Below are 12,636 nucleotides of genomic sequence, written 5' to 3'. Positions count from 1 at the left end.
TTTCAGTGCAGATCCATGGTGGACCCTGGCCTGTGGGAACGAAGCCAGTGTGGAGAACTGGGGCACTTTCGAAAGCACATACGGGAAGGCTGCCCTGTGGACCTGGAAGGAGACTGAGCTTTTTGCAAATCGGAGGTGGATATTGGGAGCCATCGGCTGCAGGCCCTTCGCCAGCCAGGAGCGCGAATGTGCCGCCAGAAGCCTGAGGCCTGCAGCTTGGTGGGTAGAGATGCCCAGGAACAGGGGTGTCTCCAGGACCCACCTGCCACCACAGGGCACTTCCAAAAAACTGCGGGATGTGATTAAAATGGACCAGGCTACCTGGCAGGATCCGCTGGGTGGAGACTGACCGAAAGGAAACATCAGACCACACTGTGGGGCTTGTATTTGTTTTTCTGCTTTCTGTTTGCAATATATGTACCCATGGCTTGGGAAGAGCAGCCCGGGTTTTTGCACTATTAGCTCAGTGAAAGGTTTACAAAATTTGGACAATATTGCCTGTACTGTGTGACACGTGCTCGAAGACGTGGACATCTGTGTATTGGCTGAAGACTGTGAAATGAGGTCATTGCCGCTCAGCATCTCTCCCCGTTCACCCAAAGCCACGTGGCTAACGTCTTACATATAGTACTTGGGCTGGGCATAGTGGAGCATACCTATAACCCTGGTACTCGGAAGGCTGACACAGGAGGATTGCAGGTTCAAGGCCGGCCTCAGCAACTCAGTGTGACCCTCAACAACTTATGAAGACCCTGTTTCAAAATTACGAAGTACAAACCAGGCATGGTGGCATACACTTGTCATCTCGGTACTTGGGAGGTTGAGACAGGAGGATCCGGGTTCACGGCCAGCCCCAACTACTTAGTGAGGCCCTCTGCAAATTAGTGAGACCCTGTTTCAAAAATAAAGTATAAAAAAAATCAGGGTAGGGGTGTCGCTCAGAGGTAGAATGCCCCTGGGTTTAATCCCCAGCATTATGCACACACAAAACAATTACAAATTACAAACTGATGAAGGGCCGCGGGGTAGCTCAAACGTGGAAAGGCCCTGCATCCAATCCCTAGTACCAAAACAGAAGTGACACCATCATTAACATCAACAGAAACAACAAAACAAGTCGTGTCTGAGTAATACAGACGGGCTCCAGGAGGCACAGCGGAAATGTCTGCGTCTCCGTCACTCTCAAATCTTCCCTCCAACGCTGCTCGGACTCCAGTCGTCCTGGATAATATGACGATTTTAAACAGGTGACACCGGGGTCAACCTCTGGTGAGGTTTTTTTAGGTTGGCTCTCCTGCTGATATTAAGTAGAGAAAAGGCAGATTAGATGTATTCCTAAAGATCTGTTTGGAGGCATCTGAGGATGGCCAGTGTGGACGGAGCTGCAGCGGTCCAGGGTGGTGGAGCTGGGGGGCCTCCCCCCACCCCTGGGCAGCGTTTGCGGGTTTCAGAAGGCTGCAGGTGGGCCGGGGCGGCTCCACCGTAGAGCGCACGTCAGCGGGCATGAGGTCCTGATTCCACCCCAGCACTCATTTCCCCCCAAGCAAGGCTGTAGCCGAACCTGTGAGGACTCAGGGCCTTGGCTTGAGCTGGGGTCTTGGAAGGTTAGGAATGGGTCTGGATGCAGCTGCCCAGAGGTGGGTATGGAAGCCCGCCTCTGAATCATCCCCAGACTGTTCGGGTAAGGTACTGGGGATGGAACCCAGGGCATTTTACTCCGAGTGACACCTCCAGCCCTATTTTTTGTTCTTTATTTTGAAACCAGGTCTCACTGAGTTGCAGAGGGCCTCCCTAAGTAGCTGAGGCTGTCAGTGAACCGCGATCCTCCTGTCTCAGCCTCCCGAATGCTGGGATGACAAGCGTGCGCCACCCTGCCCGGCTTTTGTTTTTATTTTGACACGGCGGCATCTTCCTGGGTTGCGGAGAGTCTCACTATGCTGCCGAGGCTGATCTCAAATCTGCCATCGTCCTGGGATCACGGGTGTGCGCCACCATGCCTGGCTTCTGCAGGTTTTGACGATAGTGTCCAGCGATCGATAAAAGGCAACCAGGCATGTTGTATTTGTCAGCTCTGTGTTGCTGTAACGAAATGCCTGACATAGTTAACTTACATAGAAAAAAGGTTTAACTTACATAGAGAATCGGTTTAGTTTGTTCATGGTTTTGATATATGATGTCCAGCAGTCAGTAAAAAATAACCAGGCATGTTATATTAGTCGACTTGGTGGTTCTGTAAGAAATCCCGAGATAATGAACTTATATGAAGGAAAGGTTTGGCTGGCTCTCAGTTTGGGTAACAGGAGTCGCAGGTAGTGCCTGGTGGAACAAGCCTGCTCACCTCACCAACCAGCAACAAAGTGCAAGAAGCAGGAAGAGAGGGGGCTAGGTCCCCAAGCCCTCTGAGGCCAAGCCTCCGATAGCCCAGGGCCCTACCCGAGGCGCCACCTCTAGAAGTCCCACAGCTCCCAACAGCGCCACCCTGTGGGCAAAGCCTCTAACATCAGCGCTGTCGGGAGACACCCAAACCATAACAGAAGTGCAGGACGACCTTTGCATTAAAGGAAAACAGATGACAGGGGGGACCCAGCGGGGATTCCGGTCACGGAGTTGTCAGGGGCAGCTTTTATTTTATTTATTTTATTATTTGCAGTGCTGGAGATGGAGCATTTACCTCCAAGCAACACCCCTTCAGTCCTATTTTTTATTCTTTATTTTGAAACAGGGCCTCACGGAGTTGCAAAGGGCCTCACTCAGTAGCTGAGGCTGGCCGTGAACCGCGATCCTCCTGTCTCAGCCTCCAGAATGTAGGGATGACAAGTGCGCGCCGCCACGTCCGGCCAGGGGCAGCTTTTAAAAGACCAGGAGACAATATGTCCAAAGATTTAGAAAAGATTGAAAATGTTGGCAGAGAACTACGAAGTGTACAAAAGAAGAACTAAATGCAAATTCTAGAACAGAAAGATATGATTCACTGAAATCAAGGAGGAGCTGACGCTTGCTGACTGTTCCCGGGCGGCCGGTGCTCGGTTGAACACTGCACAGGTGCCAACCCAAGACCTGGACAAAATCGTGTTCCCGCCTCCCGCTGCGAGGGCCTCAGGTCTGCGGTGGGAGCGCTTGTCTAGACACCTCGCCGTCTTCCTACAGATGCATACTGTCGCTCTGAAGATGTGGACGGCCCGCCCCTCTGTTCCCCACCTCGCTAAAGGGGCCCCCGTGAGCAGGTCTTGCTAATCCCCGGCGTTGCCAGCGCCTGGCAGCCGAGGGCTCAGTGCGAGGAGGCCCTCGTCAGAGTCACGGTGCCCAGAGGTCAGGGGGACGTCATCACACCGAAGAGGAGGCCGAGGCGGCTGCGTGCTGTGTCAGGAGGCAGGGTTGGGGGCTGAGACCCCAGATGGAGCTGAGTTTAGTCAGAGGTGTCCAGTGGCAGGAGCTCGCGGACGCCCACTGATAAGATGGAGCCAAGAGTGGGATCGTGGCCAGAAACATGAGGAGATGCAGAGAGCTTCCCCTTCCCTTCCTCCTGCTCCTCCTCTGGAATCAGAGCGAGGAGCCTGGGTCAGTACGCAGCAAAGGAGCGTGGGTCAGTACCCAGGGGAAGGAAAGAGAGTCAGCACATTGGGAAAGGAGCATGGATCAGTACCCAGGGATCAGTACCCAGGGAAAGGTTAAGGGGTCAGTACATTGGGAAAGGAGCATGGATCAGTACCCAGGGGAAGGGGTGAGGGTCAGTACATTGATTGGGACAGGAGCATGGGTCAGTACACAGGAAAAGAGGGTGGGTGGGTCTGCTGCGTGAGTGGCCTGGGCGTGCAGGACAGGGCCGGGGGGTCGGGCCGTGTGACTCATCTCTCCCCTCTCCCTGGGGTAAGGAAGCACGCGTGACCACTACTGCCCACGTGCCAGGGGCAGGGCTAAGTTGGTCACATGCGGCGCCTTTGTTTAACCTTTACAGCAACCCATGATGGGGCTTCTGTTATTAGCCCTGTCTACCAGATACTGAAACTGAGACAAGACAGAGTCGCACACTGTCTGAGTCGCCCAGACTGTAAATGACGTGGGAGAATTCAGACCCGGGGCCCCCCAGGGCCTGTCCCAAAAAAGAACTTGCTGGGGCCTGGGGGGGTGGGCGCTCAGGTGGAGGATAACGGCTCGAGGAAGCCCAGGAGCCCAGAGCTACTGTTCTGCAGGAGAAATCTCTTTCTCTTTGAATTTGAGTTGGGGCCAGAGAAATGTTTACCCAGGCAGGAGCCACGATGTGGTGGGACCTTTACTTGCTATCTCAGGGGCCAGGGTAGAGCCCTCATCCTACCTTGCAAAGCCACTTGTCTTCAATCTGTAAGGACTTTTTTTAATTTAGAGAGAGAGAGAGAGAGAGAGAGAGAGAGAGAGAGAGAGAGAGAATGAGAGAGAATGAGAATGGGAATGAATAAATGGATATGCTGATTTAAAAATTCAGGAGGGCTTTATCCAGGCGTGATGGAGTACATTGTAATCCTAGTACTTGGGAGGCTGAGACAGGAGGATCACAGGTTTGAGGCCAGACTCAGAAACTTAGCAAGACCCTGTTTCAAAAAAAAAAAAAAATTTAAGGCTGGCAGTGCATCTCAGAGGTAGAATGCCTCTGGGTTCAACCTTCAGTATAAAAATAAAATAAAATAAAATAAAAACAAAAACCAGGAGGGCTTTAGAAGTAGCACAGGAAGGAGTAGGGGAGAAAAAAACGAAGTCAGCTGTGAAGTCAGCTGCTTCCCCTCCCAGCAGGTGTGAGGACATTATGCATCTGGTGATTATTAAGTGTCCCAGAAATTTTAGACCTTAATTCAATAAATTCTGAAGGTGACAAATACCTAGGCAGGTTCTTACACATCACCTTCTTTAGCTGGTGCTCATGAGACCAAATAAAAAGGGAATAAATATCTGTATTGGGGGTGTTGGAGATATTATACCCGTAAGCCCAATGCAAAGACAAGAAAGGAAGAAAGGGAGGGAAGGAGGGAAGAAGGAAGGAAGGAAGAGGAGGAGGAGGAAGGGAGGGAGGGAGGGAGGGAGGAGGGAGAGGCAAACAACAGCCCTGGCCCTCTGTCAGAGGCACAGGCGAGTCCTTCACCATCGCTCAAAGAGGCCAAATGCTTCCCTCAGGCTCACACCACCTGAGGGCAGCTCAGGGATGGAGACGCCACCTCGCCTGCCAAAGGCATCACCCAGGGTGATATTGGCAAAAACGTTCCCTTTGCCTTCAAGGACGAGCTCTTTAAAGACTCAGGGAATTTACTGGCCAATGACAAGCTGTGTGTCCTCGGGCATGTCCCTTTCTGGTTCTGGGTCTCTCTGGGTCTCCTTGAGACAAGGATAGGGAGGGAAACGCAGACCACGACGAGGACCACGACGCCAAGTTCCAGTCGAGCTCTGCAGGTGCTGCGATCTCTGCCCCGCGTACGTCATCAGAAGCCGTCTGCAGCCTGTCTGTATCCATAAAACAGGCAACGCAGTCGAGAACACCAAGGAAGAAAGTGGTGCTCACTAGTGCCTACGATGGGCCAGGAGCTCCCCCCATCCCTGTCTTCCTTTCACCCACCTGTAAGGAAGACATGATCCTCCTCATGCCAAGGCCCAAATAAATGAAGTGACTAACAAATAAATAAATGAAATAAATAAATAAAATAAGTGGTCCAGGTCTCATGAACAACCAGTGGCAAGGGCTGGGGGTGGAATGGGGCCTGTTGGGTCCACAGGCTCCCTTTGCCCCAAGATCCCGACTTTAAGGATGTGGGATGGGGCTGGCCTTGGTGGCGCACACTTATGATCCTAATAATTGGGTGGCTGAGACCGGAGGATCGCAGATTTGCAGCCAGCCTCAGCTACTCAGTGAGGCCCTCTGCAACTCAGTGAGACCCTGTTTCAAAATAAAGAATAAAAAATAGGGCTAGATGTAGCTCAGAGGTAGAATGCCCCTGGGTTCCATCCCCAGGACCGCAAAAAAAAAAAAAAAAAAAAAAAGATGTAGGATGGGGTGTTGGGAGGCTGCGATGGGAGGACCGCAGGCTTGTGGCCAGCCTTAGCACCTTGGCGATCCCCCCACAGCTTAGTTGTGTTGGGTTGGTGTGAGAAATGCTGTTCGCCGATTAAATGCTCCCCGCGTGAACGACTCTGAGCCCAAAATTATTATTTTTAATATTTGGGGAGCCTGGAGAGGAGGCAGAACAGTTCTCCTGCCCTCTTGCAGCCAGGGCTTTTCTTTTATTGAAAGTTTAAACAAATCATCATAAAAAACAACTAAGCACAGGGGCCAGCAAATTATCATGGGTCAAGATAAGAAAAAACAGCAGAGCAGTCGCGGGACAAGCTTAGAGGAAGGAAGGGTTAAACATTACTGGTAGAGAAAGAAGACCTCAAAGTCCATGCTCTGACCCTGACCGATCGCATCAGGCCCCTTGGAATTTGTCTGCAAGCCAAGCGCTTTGTATCATAGCTGAGCCAGCCCGAGATGGTAATCTCAGCCTCTAGGGCCAAGATGGTTCCCAACACTTAGTAAGACTCTGCTTCCAAAAAAATAAAATAGGCCCAGGGGTATAGCTCAGAGGTAGAATGCCCCTGGGCTCCATCCCCAGTTACACACACACACACACACACACACACACACACACACACACACACATACCCAGGCTGTGAGACAGTGGAGAGAAAGGTGGATTGAAAATACTTCTCCAAAATGACTTGCTTTGCTCTAGAATAGGGGTCAATAAAGTTCAGGTCAAACCCAGCTGCCTGTGTTTTGTAAATAAAGTTGTACTGGAGCACAGTTAGGCTTTCGAAGCTTTAGGCTGATTTGCAGACTGTCTGGTTTTCTGCTTTTGCACGATGACAGCTGAATCGAATGTTGAGTAATCATGTCAGAGACTGGATGGCCCCTGAATCTTAAAATATTTACTCTCTGGTCCTGTACAAAATGTTTTTCCGTTTCTCATCCAGCATCCAACTCTCCTTTCTTTCTTTCTTTCTTTCTTTCTTTCTTTCTTTCTTTCTCCTTTCTTTCTTTCTTCTTTCTTCTTTCTTTCTTTCTTTCTCTTCCCTCCCTCCCTCTCTCTTTCTTTCATTCTGCCTCTCACCTATACCTCCATCCTTTCAACTTTTTATTTTGGAATAGGGTCTAAGTTGCTGAGAGGCTCACTATGTTACCCAGGCTGACCTCGAACCTGTGCTCCTCCGGTCTCAGCCTCCCAAGTACTGGGATTATAGACAAGGGCCGCTGTGCCCAGCTTGGCTGGCTGGCCTTTCAAAGAACACAAAGCATGGTGGGACTGTTCCTTGTGCCAGAGGCCCTGTCCTTTGGCTTTTTGACAGAAAGGGTGTTTCTGCTCACGTCTCTTTTTTTAAGCTGTCAACAGCCATTCTCAGAGTACCTGTCGGGCCAACGAGGGAACCTGGTTTTCATCGTGTTCTTCTTCCCAGGAACTCAATGAAGGGGAAACAGAAATCTCAACTTTGGGGAAATTGCACAGGGGAAAAAAGGGAGGGATCAGTTACAACACCCTGTTGCGACACTCAGTGGGGTTGCAAGTGACAACAGCGAGGATTTCTCGTTTTGGAAATGTGAGGGTATTTCCGCTTCTCACAGCGGGACGGAGTGACAGCAGCTCAGCCTGGTGAGTGACCGCTTTCTTTATAAGCGGCCACTCTGAGCCCGACATGGCAGTGCTCATAGCCCCGCTCCGGCCACAGGATGGAGATCTGCGGGGGTCCCTCCCGCCACCTAATCTCTCTCCTCCTTCTCCTGTTCTCCACAGAGGCAGCCTGCCGGCCCCTTGGGAAAAGACCTTGCAGGATGCAAGCGTTCAGGTAAGCCTGGCCTGCGAAGGCCAGAGAGGACGGGCAGGGAGCGCGGACACCGAGGCTCCGCAGGGACCTGAGAACCGGGTTTGGGATGGAAAGGGCTGCCCCTTATTCGAGAACAACCTGCTCCATGCACGAGCTTCTGGGCTTGTATTGTGTGGAAAGCAGAGCCAGGCTCAGCCAAGCTCACCTCCCCTAAGACTCTCTCTCGCTGCTGGGCGAGGGACAGACAGGTACCGGGGAGCGGCGCCGGCAACTGGGTCCAGCAGAGAGCTGGGATGCTGCAGGCAGGGCACGACCCAAAGGCCGGCCACAGCTGCCCGGCCTGTGCTGACTGTGAGACTCCACTTTCCTGGAGCCACGGTCTCTCCAGAGAGCAGACCTGGGGTTCGTGAGGCTCCCTGTGGGCCTTGCAGGGCTGCCCTGAGGAGTAGGAGCAGGCGCGACCGTGTTCCGTGGACTCTGAGGTCCATGAGAAGGATTGTGAGTTTTAGACTTTGAGTCGGGGCATTGGGGGATGTCCCAGCACAAGGGATGGGCTGTGGTTCAGTGTGTGCCATCTTCCCGGGTGAAGCATGCTGGGTGATTTCCCATCAACCCCCAAGTATTTTTGGCCCAGGGCTGTAGGTTGAGGCTCTGCCTACGAGAGCTGAGGGAGCCCTAGTCACGCAAGCCCCTCCCCTCCCAGGCGGTGGACTGCTTGACTCGCGAGGTTTATATCTGTCTTCCATAGAAGTTCAGGGGTCCCCTGCGGTCCTCTAGCAAGGATTTCAAAAGCCTCTCTCTGAGACTTATCTGGGAGCTAAGATGTGGTGGCACACATTTGTAATCCTCAGTGCTTGGGAGGCAGAGACAGGAGGATCGTAGGCTCAGCAACTGAAAGAGGCCCTCAGCAACTTGGGGAGACCCTGAGGGCGTATCTTGGAGATGGGACACCCCTGGCTTCAATCCCTAGAACCATACATACGCAAAAGGCACATGTGGATAGTTATTGCCATATTGGTAGAATTGAATAGAGAACATTCTGTTCCCCAGGAAGGGCTATTAGGTAATTCTCCAGAGCATGCTTTGCTAAAGCAAGAGGCCTGTGCTGGGGTCCAAGATGAGCAGGCCCGGGAGGTGGCCGGAGGGAGCTCTCTCCTCTTACAGCCGTGGGAGTTGAGCCTCTCGGCCTGTCTTCTCTCCCACGCCCTGGGTGTTCTGAATGCCAAGTACCACAGACCTGGCAGAGCTGGGTGCGGAAGGATGCCCTCCAAGGGATACAGGGAGGGTTGAGCATCTGTCCGTCTACAGCCGAGTGCTTATCTTTTCAGAATCTGGGATGTGAACCAGAAAACCTTCTACCTGAGGAACAACCAGCTCATCGCTGGATACTTGCAAGGCCCCAATACTAAATTAGAAGGTGAGTGGTTTGGGGAGCTGGTCTTTTTGCCTCTGGAATCTGCAGCGTGGCGATCTGAGGTCTTCTAATCCCCACCGGGTTTGAGGATGGGGAGACATGGCCGCTAGAGGGCGCACATACCGGGGGGGGGGGGTAGAGTGTGGGTCAAATACCACTACTCCACAGGCGATAATCCCAGTTCTTGGGAGGCTGAGATAAGAGGATCACAGGTTCGAGGCCAGCCCCAGCCATTTAGCAAACCCGTGTTTCAAAATAAAATCAGGCTGGGAGTGTAGCTCAGAGGTAGAATGATCCTGGCTTCAACCCTCAGTGCCATAAGAAAAAGGAAAAGAACCATGACCAGCAAGCACGGCGTCCCAGAACCACAGCCGGGAGGGCAGGGGCCAGAACGCGGGACGGGCTGTTCCCCGCCTCCTGTGCCTGTCAGGCCCCATGTCCCCATGTCACTCAAACCCTAGCTCCACCCCCAGACCAATAGCCATCTGCTAGGCTGGGCGCTGTCCTGATTCCTGGCCGCAGCACTCCTCCCATCCTATCCAGACTCCGAAGGAGCGGGAGGAACTTCACAAGCTCCACTCACATCCCTCAGTTTACCCTTTAGTAACGGGAGGGCAGCGGCATCACCGAAACTTGAGATCCTTTCAGCATCGGCATTTGGATATCTTCACATCTCTGTTTGGAACTGGGGAATGGAATTATCCCCATCTCCCCGCCCTGCCCAAACACTTGCTCCCTCTGCCCTCTTACTCAGAAAAAGCGCAAGGCCGGCTTTTCCCGTGCCTCTGGCCTTTCTTGCAGTGAACAAACTTACCAGAGCACAGGGAAGCCGAGGTCATTGCCGCTGCGCAAGGGCATAGGATCGGTGGGTTCAAACACCCCACTTGTCTCCTCGTGGGCTACTTTTCCTGCCCTTTGGTAGCACAGCTGTTGACCTGGAGCACAGGTCTGAAAACGAGGGGAGAAGCCACGTGCATGAAGAGTCTAGGAGGTTCCGCCCACCCCGAGGGGCTCAGCAGTGCGTGTTTGACCTGTTGGGACGCAGAGCAGGAAGGCGGGGCTTGCTGCCCTTCTGCCTTGGGATTCACGTTGGGGAAAGGAGACAGAAACAGACCCACACTCTCCCCCACCTCTGCCTCCCCTTCTTTCTCACTCATCCTTTTTTCTGCTCTTCCCCAGAAAAGATAGATGTGGTGCCTGTGGACCCTGACTCCATGTTCTTGGGGATCCGAGGGGGGAAGCTGTGCCTGTCCTGTGTCAGAGCCGGCAGTGACACCAAGCTCCAGCTGGAGGTAAGGAGCTGTTCAGATGCCAAGCCATTCTAAGACCCCCGGCTTCAGACGACCACGGTTTGTTCCTGTGGCTCTGGGGGTGGACGAGGGCCTGCTGGGAGGTTCTGTTCTAAGAACATCTGGTGCTGGGCGTTTGGGACGGAGTCCCTCCCTCCGGGCCCTGTCTTATGCAGCTTCTCAGTGCTCAGGAGTTAGCTTGAATTCCCACAGCGTGGCAGCTGGCCTTCACGAGGGATGATCCCCCAAGGATAAGCTTCAGTGTGAAAGTGCTCTGTAGACGTCGACTTGCCCAGTGGTACTGGCAAAAGGATATGGCTGGGAGTCGATGTGGTGGGAGCACCAGGAGGAGCACACCTCCTGGGGATGTGCCCGTCACTGTGACAGTCCATTACAGAACCTGGACCACCATGGACCCACACCCCGCCTGGACCTGCCTGCTTTTAGCAAGACCAGCCCTCAGCACCTTTCTGTTCCAATCCTTGTCTATTTAGCTTGACTAGCTGGTATTCCGTCCAGAACCCTGTTTCTCCCTCATCCCCAGCAATAGCAATGGCTGTCCCAGGCTGGGGAAAGGTGGCTTTACCTCGGGGGTGGTTGGGCGAGATCATGAATGTCTATGATTATGGCAATGTCACTCCCCTCCACCAGTAGACAGGGACACTCTTGTGGAGGGCGACTGCCTGTTCTACGTGGTTAGAAATGGCCAGGGTATTGCTTGTAGCCTGCCAAGTGGGCACTGAGGCTTTCTGCCGCCTTCCCCGCCCACCTGCCTTGGAGACTCGGCTCTTGGGGCACCCACCTGGGTCTCTGCCGATGGGATCTTGAGTTTACTTGAATTACTGGCTATTTTAGTCATTTTTTTTCTGCAGTTGTGACCAAAATACCTAGCACAAACAACACAGGGAATGGAAAGTTTATTTGGGTCACAGTTTCAGAGGTACAGTCCATTGTTGGCAGACTCCAAAGTAGACACCATGGCCGCATGGAGTAGCAGTGTAAGAGAAAGCTCAATCCATGGCAGCCCAGAGGCAGGGAGAGAGAGAGAGAGAGAGGGAGAGAGAGAGAGAGAGAGAGAGAGAGAGAGAGAGAGAGAGAGAGAGGGAGGGAGGGAGGGGGGGAGGGAGGGAGAGAGAGAGAGAGAGAGAGAGTGTGTGTGTCTCTAAGGCCACATCCCCAGTGCACCACCTCTTTCAGCTACACAGCACCAACCTAAGTTACCACCCAGTAAATCCATTCAAATGATTAAGTCTTCAGTGGTTTTATGCTTGGATGAGACCTGAGCCCTGAATCAGTGATTTCACCTCTGAATCAAGCCACACCGAGGACATGCTTTCAGCACACGAGATTTGGGGGGAGCATTCTAAACTCAAACCATAGAGAGGCCACATCTCCAGAGTCAAGGTGTGGCCACGGGACAACCCTGAAGGAACCCACAGCCAGGGGCTCCGGTCAGTCTCCGGGCCAGCGTCTCCTCGTGTGCCGGGGACTGCGGGATGGGTGCTTCAGCTCTCACTTGCCCGTCTCTTGGCTTTCAGGCCGTCAACATCACCGACCTGAGAGTGACCAAGGAGCAGGACAAGCGTTTCGCCTTCATCCGCTCCAGCAGCGGCCCCACCACCACCTTCGAGTCGGCCGCCTGCCCTGGCTGGTTCCTCTGCACAGCGCTGGAAGCGGACCGGCCCGTCAGCCTCACCAACACGCCTGAAGAGGCCATGACGATCACCAAATTCTACTTCCAGGAGGACGAGTAGTTCTGCCCAGGCCTGCCTCCCACACTCCCCGCCATCACCGCTCCAGGGCCGCCATCACCGGCTCCAGGGCCGATCCATCACCTTCACCACTGCCCGGGGGCAGCCTCTGCAGGGTGAACCCATGGAAGGAGGACCAGCATCCTGGCGACAGGACTGCACCCCCAGCCTCTCTGCCCCCACCTCCATGCTACTTCTAGAATGATCTTTCCACGTGCAGAAGGGATCGTGGCAGCTCTCTGCTCAAAGCCCTCCTGGACGGAATGGTGAAATCCAGACCACCTGCCCCACTGGACGCCCTCGACTGTCCTCTCTCCCGCCCAAGCTGTCCCCGGTGTCCACGCTCCATATCCATCGGATGGAT

The 12,636-nt window shown here is 53.5% G+C and overlaps 1 protein-coding gene across 1 annotated transcript; it reads left to right on the top strand.

Annotated features, from left to right (window-relative positions):
• Positions 1 to 7,723: 7,723 nt before the first annotated feature.
• On the top strand, positions 7,724 to 12,275 carry IL1RN (interleukin 1 receptor antagonist; the record flags this gene model as incomplete). Its single annotated transcript, XM_080711817.1, has 4 exons — positions 7,724 to 7,839; positions 9,147 to 9,235; positions 10,412 to 10,524; positions 12,060 to 12,275. 4 exons carry the CDS (start codon positions 7,724 to 7,726, stop codon positions 12,273 to 12,275), a joined length of 534 nt encoding a protein of 177 aa, XP_080567943.1.
• Positions 12,276 to 12,636: the final 361 nt, after the last annotated feature.

The sequence above is a fragment of the Muscardinus avellanarius genome, assembly GCF_963383645.1.
Source record: "Muscardinus avellanarius genome assembly, chromosome: 15".
NCBI classification, from domain to species: Eukaryota; Metazoa; Chordata; class Mammalia; order Rodentia; family Gliridae; genus Muscardinus; species Muscardinus avellanarius.
Note: the sequence above shows the minus strand (reverse complement) of the source record. Positions and strands in the feature narration are given on the sequence as shown.